Genomic DNA, 24,393 nt, shown 5'->3' on the forward strand with positions numbered 1-24,393 from the left:
TGTCTCTGTACGTGAGATATTTTCTTTTTGTTTAAAAGAAAGGGGAGGCAGAATCTCAAACCGAGGCTCACAAATAATATGCAGATTTTAAAACTAATGCAAAAAAAAAACACCCCACCCTGAAGCAAATACCTGCACTCACTTCAACATTTCTTTCGCCTTCCTATTTGCTGTTTGTGAGGAAGAAATAAAATGCATTGGGGAATTTACATTCAACAATTATTACTTTTTCAGAATTAGGTACAACCTCTTCACTTGTTGATGCGTTCTCGTTTTCTGGGGCTGCCTCTCCTCCAGGTAAATGATAGGTGCCTTTCTTTTTTTTTTTAACCATTCATCATATGATAAACAGCAGGACTGAAACAGAGACCTGAACGATCTCTGTACTCAGCTTATTGAAAACGATATTTCACAGCATGGACTCAATCGAAGCCTTCTCAGAAAACCCCACAATTCCAATAGCCTTTGGAATAGTGTAGGTGGGATTTAAATTGCATACGGCTGCAGTTTCTCTCCTGGGGTTTAGCCTTCCCTAAATTGAGCTGCAAATGGGGGAGACGAGGGCAGGTTGCAGCCCCCATCTGCAAAGAGTCTTCTAAATGTTTTTCTGTCACTCATAAGGACTTCACTGGAAGCGGCGCCGAGAAGGTAAACAAAGCAGAAACAAAATTAAAGGCAAATAGGAGAAAGCAGGTATCTTAAGGGATAATGGCACCAACAGGTAAGTGCTGTGGCATTATATACAGAGTATGCAATGAAGCAAACCTCTGCAAAGAAGGAACACACACACACACACACACACACACACACACACACACACACTTTGGCTCTGTACACATGACCAGTTTCAGTTTCAGCTTTTCCTAAATTTGGATTGAAGCTGGCATGAGGAGAAATGGATAGCAGAACCATACAATTGTACAGTGGGAAGAGACCATGAGGGTTAGCTAGTCCAACCCCCTCCAAGGCGAGAATCTTTATAAGAAGCTGCTTTATGGGCTCCTCCAGACTAGTGTTTTATTGCGGGTCTTTTCTGCTATGTGTTTTTGACACAAGAATAGAGCCTTGGTGGTGGATTTATTCTGCTTTAGTTTGTGCTGCAATGTTTCCCAATGCTGTCATGGTATGGTTGTCCAGTGGGACTACAATGCAATGAAAGCAGAACATTTCTAGTAAGAAAAGTTATGGGATTCCAGCAGGTTGTTATGGGATACACACTAATTGGAAATGAAGCAGTTAGACCATAGCTGTCAACTTCCGGATTGGAAAATAAGGGATCAGCAACGGCACGGCACCAGAAGTCGTTTCTGCGCATGTCCAGACATGTGCAGAAGTGACTTCCGGTGCCGGCTCTGCCTGATTTCTGGTGCCCAGACATGGGCAGAGGTGCACTGGAAATCGGTTCTGCGCATGTCTAGACATGCGCAGAAGCGACTTCCAGTGCCGGGCTGCCCGTGTTCACATGTCTGGGCACCAGAAATCGCTTCTGCACATGCCCGGGCATGCGCAGAGGCGATTTCCGGCAGCACTCGGCAAGTCAGCGAGGAGCCAGCCGGGAGCTGGGACATTTACAGGGTATTTTATAATCTGGGGTTGCAGTGGGAAACGGATTTAAATTTGGGGGTTTCCCGCCAAAAACGGGAGGGTTGACAGCTATGAGTTAAGACTGCTCCCCAAACATCTGTAGGCACAAACAGGGTCACATCCAATGTGAACACTGCTCAGAGGAGAGCCTAACTTTGATCCATTCGTTTCAATGGGTCTACTCTGAGTAAGGCTGAAACACAATTAAACTAAGGATGGCCACCAACCTGGATGATTTTCAAAGAGGATTAGACAAATTCATGGTGGGCAAGACTGTCAATGGCTACTAACCATGACAGCTATGTTCTGCCAATGTTGCTGGTAACTGGAGGTGAGCAGAGTGTTGTCGCACTCATGGCAGCTTGCAAGCGTACCCACAGACACCTGGATGGCCGCTGTGAGAACAGGACGTTGGACTAAGTGGGTCACTGGCCTGATCCAGTAGGCTCTTCTTCTGTTCTTATGACTTAGTTGAATATACAGTGGTACCTCAACTTACGAAGGCGATCCGTTCCGCGGCGCTCTTCATAAGTCAAATTCTTCGGTTGCCGAAGCGTCCATTTTGCTTTTGCGGTTCTGCGCATGCGCCGACCGCATGCCCCACTTCTGCGCAGAACACGCGCGCGGTGAAAAGACTTCCGGGTTTGTCAACTTCAGAAGTCGAAACCTTTGGAAGTCAAGTCATTCGGATGTCGAGGTACCATTTAACTTACAGTGTGGACAGTGGGATTGTGTCAGAGAGCTCTGATCGCACTGTGAGCACGAATAATCATGAATGGGCCACAAAAAGGACGTCTGGAAAGCCCCTTCTCTTAAATATCAGACCACCCCTAAGAACAATGAATGCCGCCCTAGGTCAGGTCACACTGTACAGTATGTCCATCTTCTAGTAGTGGCAGGGCAGGGAAGACCTTTTCTCCTCACTTCTTTCCATGACAGCCAGTCTGCATAGGCCAGTTGTGTGCTTTCTAGTAGGTTGCCACTCCTTTTTAAGTTCCCTCTGTCCCTGGACAGGAGAACTTTCCAGGAATCTTAAAGGGGGAAGCAGGGAGGGCATCTCCAGAGCCCAAGGTAGCTGGATTTTCTCTGCCCAACCCCACTCATATGCCCATGACGTAGCAGGAATCATGACTATCTAGACCCATGAGTCTGGCAGTATCCCTTTGAGTCTGGCAGAAATGAATTGAAGGCCCCACCAGCCAATTCTACGAAGATTATTTAGAATAGAAAAGGCAGGAGAAATGTACAACCAGAATGGTGCTTTAAAACACACACATTCAGTTTAATCCTACTGTGGTGCAGTGGGTCAGTGCATCTGGCTGTTAACCAGAAGGTTAGTGGTTCAAGCCCACACAGGGACAGCTATGGGCAGAATTCCTGCATTGCAAAAGGGCTGGACTAGATGTCCCCTGGAGTCCCTTCCAATTGTACGATTCTAAGAATTTCAGTTACTTACAAACAGGGTAGTGGTCTCCTCATGTGTAATACAGCAATTTTGATGGTTTGACACCTTTTGGAAGTTGGGAGGTGGGTTATCGCAGTGTTAACTACCTTTGGATTCCTCCACCTCCCTGCCAGATGGGACCCATTCTTGTGATTGACAGCAAAATGACTTCTCTGCTAAGATAGAATGGAGGGGAAAAAGAGATACAGGGGCATCTTAAACTGACAGGTGGCCGTAGGCAAGCCTGCGTTACAACCCCAAACCATCTCTCTGACTACAGCTACACTTTGGCATCAACCAGCTAACATATCTTTTTTTTAGTGGAAAATGCTCAAATATGGGCCTTTCCCCTCCTCCCCAAAGTGTATTTTTAATATATCAGAAGCTAAAGAAATGTTAAAAGCAGTTTCTCATTTGTCCTTTTATTTTCCTGCCTGTCTCTGCAACTGATGGCCATTTAATTCACAAACACTGTCCATCTCAATTATCCTAGTATTTACTGGCATCTATTGAGCTAACCAGGGATCACAGAGCCAGATCCTTGAGGTCAGGCCAGTAAAATTAGCCATCTGTCCAATAAAAGCTTTAAGCCCAGCCTGCTCTAAAGCATTATTCCTCCAACTGTGCTGTTTGCACAACAGCAAATGACCAACGATATGACTCAGCTTATAATTTTGTTTCTCCCTTTACACTATTGTTTGACCAAAACGTTTTTTTGAAATGACCTGAACTTTGCAAGCAAGTTATGCCCTATGGAACAAAATGGGCCAAATGTACCAGACTGGGAATAAGGCTTGGTACTCTGGATAAGCCAAATTATGATGAGCTCAACTAATACAAATTTCCACCGAAATAGAACTGTCAATCTGTAAACCTCTTGTTCTGGAGTAATCTCACAGAATGGAATTCAGAGTGACTACTCAAACTTAGGATAAGCAATTTTAACTGCCATTATTTTCCTTGGTGCAGACAGCGAGGAGGTGTCAGAAAAAAAAGAATAAGTAGCAGCTCATTCCAACCTTACATTGGGCAAGGTGTGTGGCAGTTGGGAGGAGAGGAGGTTGTTGGGAAAACAACTGAGAAGGACCTGTCATTGTGGAGCTAATACCATTCTGAGACCTCTGAAAAAGGTGTACACATTTGCAAAGCATTGTGGCTGGGTTGAAGAAGAGAACTCTAATTCAGAACCATGCATTTCAACATCAGACCAAGGACCCCTCTGGGGCATTCAGTAATCACCAACTATGTGCTTTGAGAAACTCACAGACAATGCATAATGGAGCAACTTTGCTCTCCAGCAATTAGGAGTTTGCTGTTTCTTTGCTACACATTATTAACACCCTAACTCCAATCTCCTTGCATGGATCCTTGCCTGGTAATACAACTTGTGGTGTAGGTGGCACTGTGGTCTAAACCACTGAGCCTCTGGGGCTTGACAATCAGAAGGTCGGCAGTTTGAATCCCCACAACGGGGTGAGCTCCCGTTGCTCTGTCCCAGCTCCTGCCAAGCTAGCAGTTCGAAAGCATGCCAGGGCAAGTAGATAAATAGGTACCGCTGTGGCGGGAAGGTAAACGGTGTTTGCATGTGCTCTGGTTTCCGTCACGGTGTTCCATCGTGCCAAAAGCAGTTTAGTCATGCTGGCCACATGACCCGGAAAGCTGTCTGCAGACAAACACCGGCTCCCTCAGTCTGAAAGCGAGATGAGCACCACAACCCCTTAGTTGCCTTTGACTGGACTTAACCGTCCAGGGGTCCTTTACCTTTTTACCTTTACCAATAAAACTTCCCTGCACCCTTGTCCCATTGAGCCCTTAAGTCAGGCATCCCCAGACTTCGGCCCTCCAGATGTTTTGGACTACAATCCCCATCATCCCTGACCACTGGTCCTGTTAGCTAGGGATCATGGGAGTTGTAGGCCAAAACATCTGGAGGGTGCCTGCCTTAAGTCCTTGCACCAGCATTTCATGTTAACTTAGGGCCATTTTACCTGTTGCCACAGTTTAGATGTTTATGAGATTCCATGGTTTCCACAGTAAACCCTCCTTCCCTCACCTCTTTGATACACCAAACGAGAGCACTGGAAGCATCCACGTCTGGTTTTAAACTAACTATCGTTCCCTGTGGTTTCACAACTTGGAGAGCTATGGTTTGCTTATGCTATGGTTAATAAAACAGGCCATAATCAAGCTGTGGCTTAAACCCTTGGCTTTTGGGCACTCATAATGTTATGTACTGAAGTCACTGTATATAGTTTTCCCTCAGGTCCGAGGCAGTTGTTTTAGGAGGGAACTTTAGGAGGGAATTTTGAATGTTTTGCTGGCTCAGCACTTCAGTTCAGTTCTGTCCTGACCTGACTCAGATAAAGAGCTGCTTTGGAGAATCGCTGTGTCATCTGCTGCTTACCCACAACTTAACACATAATTTAAGCAAAACACAGTTGTCTGAGTTCACCCATCACAAGGAACTGTGCCTTATTTAAAAGTGGAAGTGGAAGTTTTGATCTAATCCTCTGGTGCATTTAAGATTAAGAGGAAAAATACAAGGCTGTGTATCAACCGTGAGCTGCCATCAATCCTGGCTCTCTGCCGAGAAATCCTGTTTAATACGCCTGTTTGCAAATATGTGTTTGTTTAATTCACACTTTTTCATACTGAAGTTTTAAACTTATGTATAAAAGCATAATGTGTGATAGTACTATATTGCAGGAGATTTCTGCAGAGTTCTTGTGTAGCAATAAACTAGATAATCACTCGGTTACATCAGCCTATTTTTAAAAAATTGCTGTTTTCATGCAACAGGTGAGCCTTTCCTTTCCCATTGCAATGCTATCACAGCTACTGATGATGGACTGGTTAACTGTCTTCTTTTCAATCAACCACTTAGTTATTCCAAGTAAAAATTAAACTATTTCAAGGAAAGTCAAGTATTTTATTTTTTTAAAAAAATCCTCAAAGTTTCTCTTAATATCCCAAACAAAATGCTTTCTATGTGGGAAATCATCCTAAAGACATTAAGATATAATCTTTCAATTCAAAGTATCGTCGATTTGAACATGGCCCACTCTTATCCCTTCAGTCGATTCAGGAAGATGAATATAGGTTATCTCAGCATCCCTTCACAACAGCTGCATCTCCAAATAGAATCCGACTGAAAGGTATATTTTATCCTGCAAATTAACGAATGACCCAATTAATTATGCTGACTGATCCATTAAAACTTTTGGCTCACTTCACGGAGCCTAGGATTTGAAACTAGCAGAAGTCACAAGCAAACAGCACACCAGAATGCCATAATTTTTAAATTTCAGAGGGATGGTATAACAGAAAAATAATCATCTTGCAGCACCTTAAAGACAAACCAATTTATTGCAGCACTGCCTTTTGTGGACTAAAGCCCTCTGCATGAAATGTAACTTCAGCTGGAAGGAAGCATAAAGGGAAAAAACTCAAGGGTTAACATGAACATGTGAGTATGTGGGTTCCCGGAAATGGAGGTACAGTGGTACCTCTACTTACAAATTTAATGTGTTCCGAACGCACATTCGTAAGTCGAAAAATTTGTAAGTCGAATCCCATTGGGAGAGAAAAATCCTAAGTAGAAGCAACCCTATCTAAAAATTCGTAAGTAGAAAAAATCCTATCTAAACCGCATCCAAGATGGCGGACGGAGCTCCATCCGTAAGTAGAGTTATTCGTAAGTAGAGGTACCACTGTAGAAGCCACTTTACTCCCCTTCTAGTCCTGCTGCTGCTATAAACTAATGCATGGTTTGGGTTAGCATGTCATCCAAACCTGGATTCATGGTCTATCTAGAGGAAACAGGAGGCTGGGTTCAGGCAACAAGCTGACTAATCCAGAATGCGGCAGCTAGACTGGTGACTGGGAGCAGCCGCCGAGACCACATAACACCGGTCTTGAAAGATCTACATTGGCTCCCAGTACGTTTCTGAGCACAATTCAAAGTGTTGGTGCTGACCTTTAAAGCCCTAAATGGACTTGCTCCAGTATACCTGAAGGAGCATCTCCACCCCCATCGTTCTGCCTGGACACTGAGGTCCAGCGCCGAGGGCCTTCTGGCGGTTCCCTCATTGCGAGAAGCCAAGTTGTAGGGAACCAGGCAGAGGGCCTTCTCGGTGGTGGCGCCCGCCCTGTGGAATGCCCTCCCATCAGATGTCAAAGAGAAAAAACAGCTACCAGATTTTTAGAAGAGATCTGAAGGCAGCCCTGTTTAGGGAGGCTTTTAATGTTGAATCGATTATTTTATTTTTCTGTTGGAAGCTGCCCAGAGTGGCTGGGGAAACCCAGCCAGATGGGCGGGGTATAAATAATAAATTATTATTATTATTATTACTGCTACTACTACTAAGCCATGGCTTATCTCACAGCGGCACAGCAGAAGAACTGGATGAGTGAAGCAGCCTCAATCTTTCATATAAGAGCTGGTGCAGTCACACTAAGTCACAGTTTGTGTGTACTGAGCCTGTGACATCCCTGCATGAAGCAAAGCTTTAAATGTTCATCATCATCATCATCATCATCATTTTATTATTTGTAAAAAAAAACCCAAAAACCCATCTGACTGGGTGGTTGCCCCAGACACTCTGGGCGGCTTCCAACATATATAAAAACACAATAAAACATTTTTTTAAAAACTTCCCTATACTTCCTAACTAACTAATGTATATATTTCTTTAAACCACCGTGCTCTTATGCAGCTCTCATGCATTTAACTTGAGCTTGCAAAGATGTGCCCAGTGCAGTCGGCCCCCTACTATGGCAGTGACCTAATGCAATGAGCATTTCTATCAGAGCATGCATTTTGCCTCCAGATCTATTCATTCAGAGTGCAAAGATCAGTTTAATCTGGCCCTCTTCTATTTCAACATCAAGGACCAAACCCTGTGCCCTTGATCCCTATGCAAAAGACCCACTGACGTCAGTAGGGATTCTGCTACAGATCAAAAGTAGCATTAGATTCTGAAGGCCTTTTATGTATCCTTAAGAGTCTCTTTCAAGAGCCCCAACGAAGTTTACAAAAACTGCCCGTCCATGAAAGCCCCATCTTTATGCTTTAAAGGAGCTGCTGTACATGGACATGAAAATCCTCATTGTTTAGCATCCCAGATGCTCGAGGGTTCAATCCTGCAGTCACCAAAGCACAGGCCACTTAAAACCAGAGTGTACGCATCATGTCATCCAGTCTGGAGCCTCTAATGATCAATATGATTATGTGTGTGTTATGTGCAAGTAATTGAGGCTTAAAAGGAGGGCTTGATTTGTGCCAGGGATCAACACAGCTCAGTCCTGTGGGACTTGGGTTCAAAAAGACGTTATTCGAGGGAAGCAACAAGGCAAAATAAAATGTTTCTGAGTACAGTGGTACCTCGACTTACGAATGACCCGACGTATGAATGTTTCAAGTTACAAAGAGAGTTCCATCCACCATTTTGGATGCGGTTTAGATAGGATTTTTCGACTTCGAATTTTTAGATAGGATTTTTTTGACTAACGATTCCCCCCCCCATTGGCTTCGACTTACGATTTTTTCGTAAGGTCCGTTCGGAACAGATTAAATTTGCAAGTCGAGGGGCCACTGCATATACAAATGTACACTTTCTTCCATTCCAATAGGTGGCTGTTGCTAGACTGCACACGTCTGGGACCAGGAGGTATGACCTGACTTCCAAGCCAAGCACTTAAAAAGAAAAGAAATTAAGCACTTCTGAATAAGCCCATGCAAGTGGTCCCCTCAGTCTTCCTAAATGGATTGCAAATCCAGCATGCTACTGAAGACCAGCTGTGAAACAGTAAGAACAGGAAAGGGCTTAAGTGATCCAAGGTTCTGCTCAGGTGGAGAAGCGCATTTGGCGCCTCCACACTTCTGTCAAACAAGCAGCCAGCAGGAGCATGGCCAGCAGGCATGAATCCTCTCCCTGCTCAACTATTTGCCAACGCATGAGAGTCATTTGAAACCCCTATGCCCTTTTTAGGAACTTCACATAAAAGCATTACATTCACAGCATGTAGCTGATTTAGGGCAGCCATCAGGGCATCAACAGCCACTATCCCAATCTTTGTCCTCTTCTCACTACAGTGGTGTCTTGGTTTGCATATGTCTTGGTTTGCATACGTTTTGGATTACAAACACATCAAACCCGGAAGTGCATGTCCCACACTTTTTTTTTTATTACAACCCTTTTGGGGAGGGGAGATTACGAACCAATTTTTTTGGGAGGCCCCATTGGTGAAAGTGCGTCTTGGGTTGCAACCTGTTTTGGTTTACAAACCGACCTCCGGAACGGATTATGGTTGTAAACCTCGGGATCTGACCTTGTAAACCAAGGTAACCACTGTACCTATTTGCATGTCTAACACCCAAAACAGTTCACTCTTTAAAAAAAAAAAGTGGGGGGAAATGACTGCCCCGCTGAACAGGCCTGTAATCAAATGGCTAAGATAGAACATAAAAGGTAAAGGGACCCCTGACCATTAGGTCCAGTCGTGACCAACTCTGGGGTTGATAGAACATAGTCCTTCAGAAATGGGCAACAATCAAGGTAGATAAGTACAGTACTGATTCCCTGGGAAGGGGTTGAGTGTGTAGGCTTATTAATTGCCACAGTTTTGGAAAAACAGCAAAGTCTACTTGTTATTCAAGAGACATTCTCCATCTTTAAAACATAAACTTTCCTTATGTTATCTGGTGGGCGTTTCACCAGCAATAATACCAATATTGCAGCTGCATGATGGGATGTACTAACTGATGGGTCTCTAGAGAAATTATAGTAAAGTTTGGACTGGACGCAGAAGCCTAGAAGCCTCGTAGGCTGTAATGTGAGCCCATACAGTAAGGAAAGCATTATACAGTGGTACCTCTGGATACACATACCTCTGGTTGCGTATTCTTCAGGTTATGCACGCGGCAAACCCGGAAGTATTTTTCCAAGTTTCGCCCCGCGTACATGCACAGAAGCATTCTACGCGCATGCACAGAAGCGCACTACTGCACAGCACACATGCGCAGAACAGGCACCTCCAGTTGCAAATTCCTCGGGATCTGACCAGAGCTCCGAAACAGATCCCATGCGCAACCGGAGGTATCACTGTACTGAGTTAGACCATTACTTAAACAGCCTTCTGAGGTCTCAGGAAGAGGACTTTCCCATCATTGGCTACTTGATCCTTTTAACAGGGGATACTCAAGATTGAGCATAGGACCTTCTGCATGCAAAACATGTGCTCTACCAATGAATCATAGAATTGTAGTGTTGAAAGGGACCACAAGGGTTATGTATAGTCCAACCGCCTGCAACACAGGAATCTTCTGCCCAGCATGGGGCTTGAACTTACGACCCTGAGATCCGGAGCCTCATGCTCTGCCAACTGAGCTATCCTTGGGTTAAGTATGACCCCCCCCTCCCCAAACAAGAGTTTGGCTCCAGAGAATCACAGAACTGTAGTGCTGGAAGGGACCCAAGGATCATCGATAAGTCCAACTCCATGAACAGGAATCAACCACCATTTTTTTTGAAAGAGGGGTACTGAATCACTTAACAAATGTGCAGAAGTTATTACGTGCCCCTCCCTTCGCAGCTGCTTACAAGTATCCAAACGAGTACAGTAGTTTTCAAATGTTGAAAATGTCTCCATAAAGAAAATGGGGAAGTTGCATTCTATTTACTGAAAGCAGCTGATGGAAAAGCAAGAATGTGTGAATCTCAAGTTGCAACATAGCATGCTTTTAAGTTGCATAACAGGAAACAGTTCTTAAATATAAGAACAGGTAAACAATGGAACAAGTGGTAGAATTCCTGTCCATGATGAAGGGATTTCAGATGATCCCTCAGATGTTTAAAGGATACATGAAGGTCATGCAGCTTAACTTTGTACCCAACTATGTACCTAAATGGCCAAATAAACACCCCATCCATTTTGCACATGTAAGAAGGGTGTCTATCTGTATGCCAACACGAATGCATTGAGCCCCTGATCTGGTTAGGGTCCTCCCTCAAGGGGGAGGTCTATAAGCACAGATGTCCTAATTCTCCACATTTGAGTCCAAAGTGGAGGTACTGTCTGAATAAGCAACAACAATACTGCACTTCAGAATAAGCATATACTGGTGCCATCCACAAGACTGCTTTGTGAGCTCATCTGAGCTCAACATTTCCCAGGTATAGTTTAAGTCAGACTACTGGTCCATCCAGCACAATATAGCTAGGCTCCAGATGTTGTTCAACAAAACTACAGCTCCCATGCCTATGGTGAGGGATGAAGGGAGAGTTGGCCAACAACATCTAGAAGGCACTAGGTTGGCTAGCCAACAAGGCACCACCAAACTTCGGCCCTCCAGATGTTTTGGACTACAATTCCCATCTTCCCCGACCACTGTTCCTGTTAGCTAGGGATCATGGGAGTTGTAGGCCAAAACATCTGGAGGGCCGCAGTTTGGGGATGCCTGGTCTACACCCAGGGTGGGGAATATCTGGCCCATGGGCCAAATTTGCCACTACACAATTTGGCCCACAAAGCTGTTTACTCCAAACCATGCCCATCTGCCCTACATCCGAAATCACATCTGACAGGCTGAGCAACTGAGTTTGCCATGGGAAATTTGACTGCACAGCCCATCCCTGCAAAAAGCAGCACCCATCAACTGCTGGGCAGTTAACCCTGCTGGATTAGTTGTGCGTGACCCTATATTCACGGCTTCCTTAGGGCTAGCAAAGTCCCTTGTCCCAAGCACCTGGCAACTAGCTGGCTATAGGGCACTTGGGATGCATTGCACAAGTCACACAGACAGGTGGATGGGAAAACCCAGCTGACGGAACAAGAATGGCACCAGGTGATTGGCAGGAAGGTTGCCCCACCCACCTGTCGAAGTTGAGCCATGGCAGTGGTTTGGTCTGCCAGGTCCAAAAGGTCCCCCGAAAAGGGTTTTCAGTGACAGGCAGTAGTTCTCCATGCTGGGTTCCTAGACCTACCTGCAGATTTCAGGGGTTGAACCTGAAACCTCTATGTAGAACATTTGCATAACTCCAAAGATACTTGGAACATCTACATTTATGAAGTCCTACTATGTCTGTTGATATTTCCTATTTGCCTAATCATAGAATCATAGAGTTGGAAGAGACCACAAGGGCCATCCAGTCCAACCCCCTGCCAAGCAGGAAACACCATCAAAGCATTCCTGACATATGGCTGTCAAGCCTCTGCTTAAAGACCTCCAAAGAAGGAGACTCCACCACACTCCTTGGCAGCAAATTCCACTGCTGAACAGCTCTTACTGTCAGGAAGTTCTTCCTAATGTTTAGGTGGAATCTTCTTTCTTGTAGTTTGAATCCATTGCTCCATGTCCGCTTCTCTGGAGCAGCAGAAAACAACCTTTCTCCCTCCTCTATATGACATCCTTTTATATATTTGAACATGGCTATCATATCACCCCTTAACCTTCTCTTCTCCAGGCTAAACATACCCAGCTCCCTAAGCCGTTCCCCATAAGGCATCGTTTGCAGGCCTTTGACCATTTTGGTTGCCCTCTTCTGGACACGTTCCAGCTTGTCAGTATCCTTCTTGAACTGTGGTGCCCAGAACTGGACACAGTACTCCAGGTGAGGTCTGACCAGAGCAGAATACAGTGGTACTATTACTTCCCTTGATCTAGATCAGGGGTCCCCAAACTTACCAAACTGAGGGCCAGTGCTGCCAGTGCCAATTGCGCTGTGGGCCAGAGCGCATGGGAGTGTGCGCCCATACACGTGCGCACACGCAATTTCTGGCACACTTCCGGGTCACTGGAACACCGGAAATAGCTTGTGCACATGCACGTGGGTTTCCTCTGACCCAGAAGCGCGCCGGAAGTGATGATTGCGCATGCGCACTAGCTATTTCCGATGCTCCAGCGACCCATGCGCACAAGCTCATAGAATCATAGAATCATAGAATCATAGAGTTGGAAGAGACCACAAGGGCCATCCAGTCCAACCCCCTGCCAAGCAGGAAACACCATCAAAGCATTCCTGACAGATGGCTGTCAAGCTATTTCCGACGCTCCAGCGACCCAGAAGTGGCCAGCCGTTAAGAGTGGGTGGCGGCAGCGGGGATCGCCGGGGGCCACATTAAAGAGCCTTGCGGGCCGCATCTGGCCCCCGGGCCTTAGTTTGGGGAAGCCTGATCTAGATGCTATACTCCTATTGATGCAGCCCAGTCTTTCTATTGCTATCTGCAAAAGGAAACACTGATTGTACAGAAGACGAGTACAGAAGCCCTATCCAATTAACACACTGACATTTTGTACAATAAGATGACAGAGAACCTAATACTAGGCATGCATGCATTCACATCAGCTATCACTTTTGAAATGAATGAAACAGAATAAGGGGCATCTCTCCCAAGAGCTTGTGTTACACAGACTCCGTTTAACATGGAAGCAAGTAACAGGAAAAGCAAGTGGTATAATGAGCCTGTCTTTAATGAGAGGGCAGGAGAAAAAGTTAATTTTTAAATGGAGTATCATGAACCACTAAAATATTAATAAGCCATAAGAAATAAGGGACTCACGCTTCTAACACCCAGAGCATTCTTGCTTCCAATTAAAGGAGAAAATGACAAATAACTTTTGACTGACAAAAGGCCACTTAGGTACTTTTAAAGCAGAACTTGCTAACTAGAAAGAAATCACCTGGAGTAAAACAGACCAGACCAGAGCGGGGTTTCTGCTCCTTTAGCAACTGATGTCAGGCAGAAATTCAACAGGTTCAACTTTTTCCACAAGAGGGGTGTTGATGGGGAGAAACTTATCTGGTTGAATTTCTGCCTTACAGATACTCAGCTGTTGTTGTTTTTTAAAGGCAAAGGAGCACCATTGGGAGACAGAGGACAGGAAGATTACAAATCCCTTCAACTTTTCTTTCTAGTAAAACATCACATTGGAGTAAGCCTGACTTGTCCGTCTGTCTGTCTGTCTCAAAGCTTAATGTAAACTCTGAACTAGCAGCATATTTTCCCAGTGTTCGCATAGACCATTAATACCATAAGACACATCTGCTAATGTCTTTTCTTTTTAATGAATTTTAGTTAAAACCATAAACATACTCTTCCCCCGGGAGTCGCTGATGAACTCAGGAATTTTGTTGGGGGGGGATGACCTAAAACAAATGGATGTTCTTTCCTGCAATTTGCCTCGGGTCCTTTTTCATTTGTTTTACGCGTAATAAACCGGGGGGGGGATGGAATTTGTGGGGTGGATGGGGGAAAAGAGATGACTCGTCCGATTGTTCTTTTCCCAACAGGAAATGGAGAAGCTGTTTTGACAATATGGATTAAATAATGGTTCTTTTAAAGGCATGGAACCCCCGCCCCACCCTTTGCTCTCTCCTTCGCCAATGCCTAATACTGTAATTGAGATCACATGGACTCTGTCTGAACTCTCAGCCGTTCTTCGAGGGGCTAAAATGAAAACGAAACCCAAAACAGTGGCTTCCCCAGACCGCTGAGATTTACGCAGCAGGAGCTGGTGGTGGCGAGTAGGTGTGCGAGGATACGGGATCGAATGAGCTTAAGTGCGTCTCTTAAGAGCGCGCGCGTTACTTGGGAGGGCGGGGGGAGCCCTTTATTTCTATTTGTTTTTATTATTAACTTTTCCCCGTCCACCCACCTATGTGCACCACGTAGGGGGGGGGGGGGCAAGCGGGCGCGTGTCTGCGATTCCTTCGCACTTTTTTGATCTTCCCCCAAAGATGCCCAGGGACTCAGCAACGAGACAGGGCACCGGAGTCGGCGAGAGTTTGGCGCGCCCCTCTTTCTTTCTTTCTTACCTTGCCTCCTTGGAATGTTTCTTCTGTTTGCGGTTAAGGGTCCGATGCAACAAGCCAGCAAGACCCAAAGCAGGCGGCGGGAGCTGCAGCGAGACCGGCAGTGTAAATCCATTTGGGCTCAAATCGGATTGGCCTGTTTCCAACAAAACACACCGGCTGCGATGTGGGGGGGATGATTATTATTTTAAGCAAAGTTTGAGCAAGTTGAGCAGAGCGCGTTGAAGGGCTGGCTTTGCAGAATCCGTGGTAACGGCGCTCCAAAAGATCCTAGAGATTATGGTAATCGGGGAGGAGCTTTGTGCTGGGTTGGAAGCGGGGGCCGAGGAAGACCAGTCGCAAGTCCGGCGTCTGTGAAAGCCAGACCGGTTTAAGTGGGACTGGCACGGAGCAAACAGCACGGTTTTTACGCACGCAACAGGGCGGGGACCTGCCTTTTGATGGGATTAGAAGAATCCCCAGTAATGCGAGGGCGCACAGCGACTATAGCGAATGGATGAGGCGCCTCTTAACTGCCTCTCCACACACACTTGCGCCCCACTCCGCCCCCGGGATCGCCTCTGAGAGGATGGATCCAACAAGACGCCCACCTCCCCCTGAGGAGCGATCCAGCGACGCCCCCCTGCGGAAGATGATCCGTGGCTCCCTGCGCGCCGCAGCGCAGCGCGCATTTCCAAACGCTCACCGCACAAAACAGTCGGTTCCCTCTCGAAGTAAGAGCAGACTCCAGAGCCGTGGGCTGCCTCTTCCACCACCACACCCGGCTCTTTCCCCGAGCCCCTCACTTTTCCGTGGCAGGGTCTCTTCTCCAAAAACACGCTGCCTCTCCTCAAACGTTCCCTTAGATTTCTTCTCTGTTCCTCCTACTGGGGAGTCGGCTCGTCAGTTTCCTCATAGAACAGTTGCAAGATTAATGCGCCCTCCCTACTCTTCATTTGAAACGTTCCAGTTTCAAAGGGTTATTCATGGGCGTAGCCAGGCTTTTGGGGGGGCAGGCTTTTTGTTAGGGGGCAGAATCTGTTTGCTACGTGTTTTTATTGATTGGGAGGACCTGCCCCTCCCTGCCTCCCCACTTGGCTACACCCATGGGGTTATTTTAATTCACTATTTTTATTTTAATATGTATCCCCCACTTGGGAAAATAAAGAAATCCAAGGTGGCTAAAGATTTTTAGGACCAAATGACATTAACCTTCAGAATATTTTTTAAAGGAAATCAAGTCTTTCTTTCCAGCTTGCAACTCGGAAAGGTAATGAGACTTGCCCAAGGCTGCATGTGGAATCTAGTGGCAGAAGTGGATTTATGCGCCTAGTTTTTTAAAACCACAGCCTCCCAGAGCCAAACCAAACTTCTCAGAGAGGCTTTCATAATAGTCTACCCCCTAGGGGAAATAGTCATTTTCCACATCACACATGATTTTAAAACATGCTTTTTAGTTTCTCTTGCACTATTTCTGCATAACTGCAAGCCTGGGACAGAAAGCAGAAACGAGCCTTAAAAAATAAAAATAAAGTATTCATGTTGCAGGCAACACAAAATAAACTTCCTAAGTGAAAAATATTGTGCTGAAATTATAGCACTTTTAAGGTTGCAGTCCATTACCCATTTATATAGGAAATTGAAATTGAACTCAGTGGGACCTACTTGTAAGTAGACATGAATAGGATTGTACTCTAAATCTTGTGGACAATGAGCCAGATTGCGCTTTAGAAACTTCCCCACACAATAAGGGACACTTACTAATTGTGGAAGTATCAGCCCGTCACTGTTTGAAATGAAATTACCGGTACCTTTTTTTTTTCTGCCAAGAAGCTCTGCAATGCCACTCCTTCAGAAAAAGCTCAGATCACTTCCCAAAGGGCATTATTAGAATTGTGAACCTGCCACTCAATCCGTAACATACTCTGGCTTCCACTGCCCTCCTCCACCTTCTCTGCAGAAGACCTGATATAAAATACTTCCTACAAAATAGAGAATGCACAAACAGCTCCCATCTCTCCTGGGCTTAATTTGAAGTCTGTTCTGAGCATGCAGCTGAAGAAAGTGGTGGAGTCTTGTGATGGCAGAGTGGGCTATATCACTTCACGTGGGAGGGGGAGGGAGGGATTACATTTTTAAGTTGTCTCAATGGTTCCTCTATTTCTCAGATCCTTTCCAGAAACCTGTAATTTGTTGTTTTCTGGCTGACTGAGAAGAAATTGATGCTGAGGATGAGGAACAGGGTAAAGCAGGAGAGGCCGTGTAGGTCAGGTGCGAATCCCCCAAGGGTTGCATCCAGCCCATGTGCCAGAAGTTCCTCACCTCTGCTCTAGACCTGAACCCACTGGGATTTTTAATAGCGAATTTTCACCACTGAGTTTATCTTGGATTTGAGATTCTACTAACTTTTGGCACAGGGATATATGAGTGACAGAAGGCTAGGGTTGCAACCATAAGCTCAAATACTTGCAAGTAAGTCCCACTGAAATGAATGGGGCTGATGCCCAAGTAAATATGGTTAGGGAATTGAGTTGTTAAGTGTCCTAGCAGATACTGAGTTAAGCAGATAAACGAGGTTTAATCTTTCCAGATGGAAGCTGAATCCACTTTGGCCACTCAGACTAATATAGTAACTTCCATGCAGATTAGTAGCAAGGAGGAGGAGGACGAGGACAAGCTGGGGAATAGGAATGGGGGATGGTTACATGAATCCATAGGGAACCAGGAGTGGTATTCAATTAAGCTTTAACTCAGAGCAGACCCATTGACTATGGCTGTGTACACATTACCAGTTTAAAAGACAGGTGGGTTGTTCTTCAGTTCAGTTTGAAGCTGATTTCGGGGCAGGGGAGGCAGGGAGAGACATCAAAATAGTATGGGAAACAACAGGATAGATACAGAATAGATATGGATTGTGGCTAGCCATATGCGTACACCACTTCTCAATCCAGTGGTAAGAGCACACTGGATGCAGAATAAGCAGGAGTGGGTTCACGGCTTAAGTTATGTCCATTAATTTCAGTAGGTCTGCTATGATTAGAACCTAATTGAATGCCATTCAGGAATGGACCCTATGTTGCATGAACAAGATGGGGAAGAGGCAAGGGAGAAATGAAAGTTGGCAAGACAAACCAAGCTCACATGTGCAACTGGAGATGTGGTAACACTGTACATTAGCGGAATGATTTCAAGTTGCAGGTTTATTTTGTTTATACAAAATTAACATACTCATTCCTGACATTTAATTTTCTATACAGGGAGTGTTTGTATCAAAAGGAGACTAGACCAGCCCTACTATTAGGTAAAGTGAAGTGGCTGCAGATTTGGGGTGTCAGGAAAAGGGAACAAATTGTTGGTTATTTGATGTATTATTACTATATTTCTATTGCCAGGAAGAGGGAGTTGCTTGTAGGATTTTGTGTCTCAGGTGCCAAAATAAATTTACCTTGACTTGAGGTAGCAGGTGCCATTTGTTAATCCCCCTTAGACAGCACAATGAGAGCAGAATTCAATAATATGATCTGCCAAGGGCCTTCTGAAGTGGTCAGTCAGCTCAGGAACTACTTCATCTGCTGTTTGTGCGGACTAAAACATGAGTAGGGGGGTGTCCCTTTAAGGAGGAAGCTTACCTCAATCCAATGCCTTAAGAGGATGCATTATCCTCATATAATACCTTTACATCTCATGCTTGTAAATTGACATCCCTCAGAAGTGATGATCAAGTAGACAAGACCTGTGGATTTTCAGTTCCCAACCTTCTGCTAATTAATGTAAGCTACCAGTGGAATTATGCCATCAGTTGCGCTAGCAAATCCTGCTCAAATTTCAGGTGTATGTAGCAGAAAGGAAGGGAGATGGGGAATAGTCAAGTGCTTTGTTCTCAGCAGAGTTGTAAAAATAAGTTTGAAGAGGGAATGAGGAGCAAGAGATCTGGGGTCTGGTACGAAAGAGCTTTAACTATACGGACCTTTGTCGGCAAGGTGATGTCTCTGCTTTTTAAAATGCTGTCTAGGTTTGTCATTGCTTTTTTCCCAAGAAGCAGGCGTCTTTTAATTTCGTGACTGCTATCACCATCTGCAGTGATCAAGGAGCCCAAGAAAGTAAAATCTCCCACTGCCTCCATTTCTTCCCCTTCTATTTGCCAGGAGGTGATGGGACCATTGGCCATGATCTTGGTTTTTTTGATGTTGAGCTTCACACCATATTTTGCGCTCTTCTTTTTCACCCTCATTAAAAGGTTCTTTAATTCCTCCTCACTTTCTGCCATCAAGGTTGTGTCATCTGCATATCTGAGGTTGTTGATATTTCTTCCGGCAATCTTAATTCCGGTTTGGGATTCATCTAGTCCAGCCTTTCGCATGATGAATTGTATGGAAGTGAGAGCTGGACCATAAAGAAGGCTGATCGCCGAAGAATGGATGCTTTTGAATTATGGTGCTGGAGGAGACTCTTCAGAGTTCCATGGACTGCAAGAAGATCAAACCTATCCATTCTGAAGGAAATCAGCCCTGAGTGCTCATTGAAGGACAGATCCTGAAGCTGAGGCTCCAATACTTTGGCCACCTCATGAGACTCCCTGGTAAAGACCCTGATGTTGGGAAAGATGGAGGGCACAAGGAGAAGGGGACGACAGAGGATGAGATGGCTGGACAGTGTTCTCGAAGCTACTAACATGAGTTTCATCAAACTGCGGGAGGCAGTGGAAGACAGGAGTGCCTGGCGTTCTATCCATAGCTGCCAAGTTTTCCCTTTTCTCACGAGGAAGCCTATTCAGCATAAGGGAATTTCCCTTTAAAAAAGGGAGAACTTGGGAGCTATGGTTCTATGGTCCATGGGCTCACGAAGAGTCAGAAAAGACTAAACAACAACAACAACAACGAAAGAGCTAGGGTCTGGGCCTCCAAACCATCTCCTAAAAACACCCCTGCAAGCCAGTTAAAATTGAGTGCCCAGAGTATCTTTGCAAGGAAGAATGTTGGGGGGGGGGGGTGCAGGGACAGGACTGAACAACCTGAACACAGTCCATGACCTCATTGGCCACAAACACACCATTACCTTCTAGCAGGCTCTACCAGGTCCTGTAGGCACCAGTCACCACTCACAATAGGACCAGAGCTGCCTTTCATCTCAGCATGTAGGCAAAATGCTGAAAGGGGCAGCAGCCATCTGATCGCTACCATAGTGGCGATTTTTAAACGGTACAAGAGGTGAAATATTTCGCTGCAGAGGTTCCTGTGGGAATGCACTCCCGGTGTTTGAAAAGCACGATTTCCCTAGGTGGCTGCACACAGAGCTACTTTGCAAGGCTCCTAGGGAATCTTCACAGCATTGCTCCAGCGGGGATCCAGCTGGCAGCCAGATGCAAACGTACAAGTGATTGCACTGCACAGAAAGCTGTGTCGGAGCGGAAGTCTCCTGCTATTCCTTTTCCACAAAGTAAACAGCTAACCGTCTTCCCCTCTCACTTTTAAGATGTATAGCTGTAAACGTGGTGATCATTTTACTGCTCTGCAAATGGATATATATTTTCCTGCTCCAAGTTGAATGGAAAAACAAAGAAACAAACCTGATTTGGCCTGTTTCCAACAGCTTGAGGGAAACTGCTGAAGTGGGTACCTGTTGGCTACTACCTGTGATGTCACTAACCCATCTCTACCACAGCTCCTTAATCACAACTTTTTAAAAGTTCCCCCTTTTTGTTGACATCATAAAGAAAATTACTGCATAAACAATTGATGGGGGAAACATTAAGCTACGCTACACATATTTAGAGTGGAACCTCCAAAAGCAGGTTAAACTGTAGGACAGACACTTTGGTACACAAAACTGAGTCAGGCTAAAATGAAATACAAAAGTAGGTAAATCAATTTACGGTTAAAAAGCTAGTCCCATCTTGCAGGCTGTAGTGGGCAAGGGACAGTTTCAGGCAAGAGGTTTAAGGCAAGGGACATTTCCAGCCTGGGACTGAACCTGGCACCTTGTTGTTTAGTCAGGTCCGACTCTTCGTGACCCCATGGATCATAGCACGCCAGGCACTCCTGTCTTCCACTGCCTCCCGTACTTTGGTCAAACTCATGTTCGTAGCTTCGAGAACACTGTCCAACCATCTCGTCCTCTGTCGTCCCCTTCTCCTAGTGCCCTCCATCTTTCCCAACATCAGGGTCTTTTCCAGGGAGTCTTCTCTTCTCATGAGGTGGCCAAAGTACTGGAGCCTCAGCCTCACGATCTGTCCTTCCAGTGAGCACCCAGGGCTGACGTCCCCCAGAATGGACAGGTTTGATCTCCTTGCAGTCCATGGGACTCTCGAGAGTCTCCTCCAGCACCATAATGAACCTGGCACCTTAGGCCTGCAAAATGGTTGCTCTACCACTGAGCCACAGGCATGGTGAAATGTCCGTAGAATGAGAGAAAGGACAGCCACAACCACCCCCCAAAGCAGCAGAAATATGGCAAAACCCCTGTTCTCCGCCTGTGAGGACCCCCCCTTTTGATCATTTTTGAATGTGATTTATTTCCTTATTAATTGATGGGAGAAGGAGCGGCGAGGAATGCAGGGAGGAAAAAAAATCACAGCATTAGTCATAGAATCATAGAATCGTAGAGTTGGAAGAGACCACAAGGGCCATCCAGTCCAACCCCCTGCTGAGCAGGAAACACCATCAAAGCATTCTTGACATATGCCTGTCAAGCCTCTGCTAAAAGACCTCCAAAGAAGGAGACTCCACCACACTCCTTGGTAGCAAATTCCACTGCCAAACAGCTCTTACTGTCAGGAAGTTCTTCCTAATGTTTAGGTGGAATCTTCTTTCTTGTAGTTTGAATCCATTGCTCCGTGTCCGCTTCTCTGGAGCAGCAGAAAACAACCTTTCTCCCTCCTCTATATGACATCCTTTTATATATTTGAACATGGCTATCATATCACCCCTTAACCTTCTCTTCTCCAGGCTAAACATACCCAGCTCCCTAAGCCGTTCCTCATAAGGCATCGTTTCCAGGCCTTTGACCATTTTGGTTGCCCTCTTCCGGACACGTTCCAGCTTGTCAGTATCCTTCTTGAACTGTGGTGCCCAGAACTGGACACAGTACTCCAGGCGAGGTCTGACCAGAGCAGAATACAGTGGTACTATTACTTCCCTTGATCTAGTCAACACTGACTGGCAGGGTTTCAGGCAGAAATCTTTGCTGGTGTTCCCTAGGAATGCTAGGGATTGAACCTGGGACCTTCTGCATGCAGAGCATGTGGTCTGCCACCGAGTCACAGCAAAACAGCAGCTCAAAACGTATGTTAATAAGCTTCTCCAAGCCTTACTGGTATGGGCTCCCTGCCTCACAGCCCTGACTCATAGCCTCTGAAGTTGATGCACGCACGACCTTCTGCCTGGCTACATTAGGGCTGCAATAATCTTTGCACAGGATGGAAATGCTAGTGCCATTCCCAAAGTCAGTATGTTTCCACAGTGCCAATTAAAATACCAGCATTTGTAGAAGCAAACAGCAAAAATATATTTAAAAAGAAAAAAGATGCCAGAGGTGTATGTTTGGGGGAGGAGTGATACCAATTACCAAACCCCCTAATTTCCATTTCATTCTGCAGAGTTCAATGACGTTTTTTCATAAAGCAATTTTTTTAAAATAACAAAAATGCTTGAGCTGTTATCCAGCTGCATATTAATTGCTTTATTTCGGCGCTGTACACCTGGTTTTATCCTTCAACGTTTTGGAAACTGTTTGCTCTGGAAGGGCTTGCTTTTAATCCCACACAACAGGATATTTAGTTGAAAACAGTCCGGCAAAATCAGGAAGTCTTATCCTGTGGGTGGCTAAGTGAGCAGCCTGTGGTTTAAAAGGAATAGCAGTGTGTCCAGCGGGCTTACGAGAAATTTCATTTTGTGATGGATGGAAAAACAGGCACATCTCTGTCTTGGGAAAGAGCTCGGTGAAAGAACCGTCTGAGTCAGTGCTATAAACACAGGTGGAGTTTATCTTACACTATTCATTGCACAAAAGCACTGAGAGTAAAGAAAACTATTAGATGAACAGAATTAGTCACTCTTGCTCAGGCACAAAAATGGGGAAGTGGTTTTTGAGCTTCCTAGCTTCAGGGAATCCTCTGCGTATATGTCATGGATCCCCTATATTTTGCAAAGGATTCTGGGGAATGCTCCAGAGAAGGAGTGGAGATCACTTTTCAGCTCATGAATTGCATTTACTTCTGGGCAACCTTCAGAGCAGGGTGTGTCACCCAGTGATGGGTGGGCCCACAGAAAAAAAAGGGGTGGAGCAGTGAATGTAGTTTCCCCCCTCTTTTATACTGTACCAGTTTCTACCGACACAACTTTATCCCCCATCCATGTAGATATGAGGCGTTATCAGAGTTCAAAGACACATTTGATTCACGTAAACATCAGGGAGACTAAACTTTCTGACGGTAAGAGCCGTTTGACAGTGGAATGAACTCCATTGGGAGGTGGTGGGCTCTCCTTCCTTGGAGGTTATTAAGCAGAGGTTGGATAGCCACCTGTCATGGATGCTTGAGTTGAGACTCCTAGAGAGAGTCCCAAGAGTCAGATAAAAAGGCCTGAGCCTGAATTTCCTTACCACTGCACACACAAAGTTTACACAGACTGTAGGCTAGCCTCAGGGCCAGTCCACCCATGAGGCAAGGTGAGGCATCTGCCTCAGGTTGCAAGATCCACAGGGGCAGCAGATCTGGCCAGGGGCGTACCCAGGATCAAAACTGGGGGGAGGAGAGGGGAAGAGAGAGGGAAGGAAGGAAGGAAGGAAGGAAGGAAGGAAGGAAGGAAGGAAGGAAGGGGTGAGAGAGAAGGGAGGGAGGGAGGGAGGGAGGGAGGGAGAAAAAGGAAGGAAGAAAGAGGGGGAAGGAAGGATGGAAGGAAGGAAGGATGGAGCTCCCGTCCACCGCCCCCCCGCTCAGGCTGCTCCTCCCCCCTCCCACGTTCCTGTCGCTGGCTGCAGCCGAGGAGGGGGCAAAAACAGCACGATTTCCATAACCCGCAGCGACTTTTCCCCTTCAGTTTTCGGAAGGAAAAAGTGTGGGTTATGGTCTGTAAAATATGGTAATTGTTTTTTGCTTCTGGGGGGGGCAGCTGCCCCCCTGCCCCTCGCTGGGTACGCCCATGGATCTGGCATCCCACAAATACACTACCTGCTCTTCTTTTATAACTGCCCCAATGCTGCCTCTACAGTGGCCTCTTGACAAATGGGAGGTGCTCCTAGTCCCCTTGTTCCTGGTGTAGATCTTCACTCACCCCTTCTTCCCTGGGGGTGTGGGGGGTGTGCCATTTTGTGGTTCACCTCAGTTGCCAAAATGCCTTAGGCTGGCCCTGGCTAGGCTTGTTGGCTTCCACTGTTGCCTATCGCGTGCCGTGGTGGAGCCAAGTGGTTTTAGGGTCTGCGCATAATGGTCTTACTAGCTGTGTGGGGAGGCAGGGCAGATGGTCATGTATTTCTTCACTTCCTCATAATGTTGTGAGCCAGAAAGCTCTCCTCCTGAGTGGGGCTCTGGACATCAGCCTGAGTCGTGCCCTGACCGAGCCCCTTTCAGCCTGAAGT

General features: G+C 45.9%; 1 protein-coding gene across 2 annotated transcripts in view; it reads right to left on the bottom strand.

Moving 5' to 3' along the window:
* Window positions 1-15,712, bottom strand: part of EGFLAM (EGF like, fibronectin type III and laminin G domains) — a 110,527-nt gene extending 94,815 nt beyond the window's left edge. The window contains exons 1-2 of one of the 2 annotated variants that reach the window (XM_060280316.1): window positions 15,527-15,712; window positions 14,845-15,000 (exon numbers count right to left, since the gene is read on the bottom strand). In XM_060280316.1, the coding sequence (XP_060136299.1) occupies window positions 14,845-14,956 (112 nt within the window). In that variant the 5' untranslated portion in view covers window positions 14,957-15,000; window positions 15,527-15,712. The other variant, XM_035100773.2, reaches the window with a different exon arrangement.
* Between the last annotated feature and the right edge of the window lie 8,681 nt (window positions 15,713-24,393).

The sequence above is a fragment of the Zootoca vivipara genome, chromosome 11, assembly GCF_963506605.1.
Source record: "Zootoca vivipara chromosome 11, rZooViv1.1, whole genome shotgun sequence".
Taxonomy (NCBI): Eukaryota; Metazoa; Chordata; class Lepidosauria; order Squamata; family Lacertidae; genus Zootoca; species Zootoca vivipara.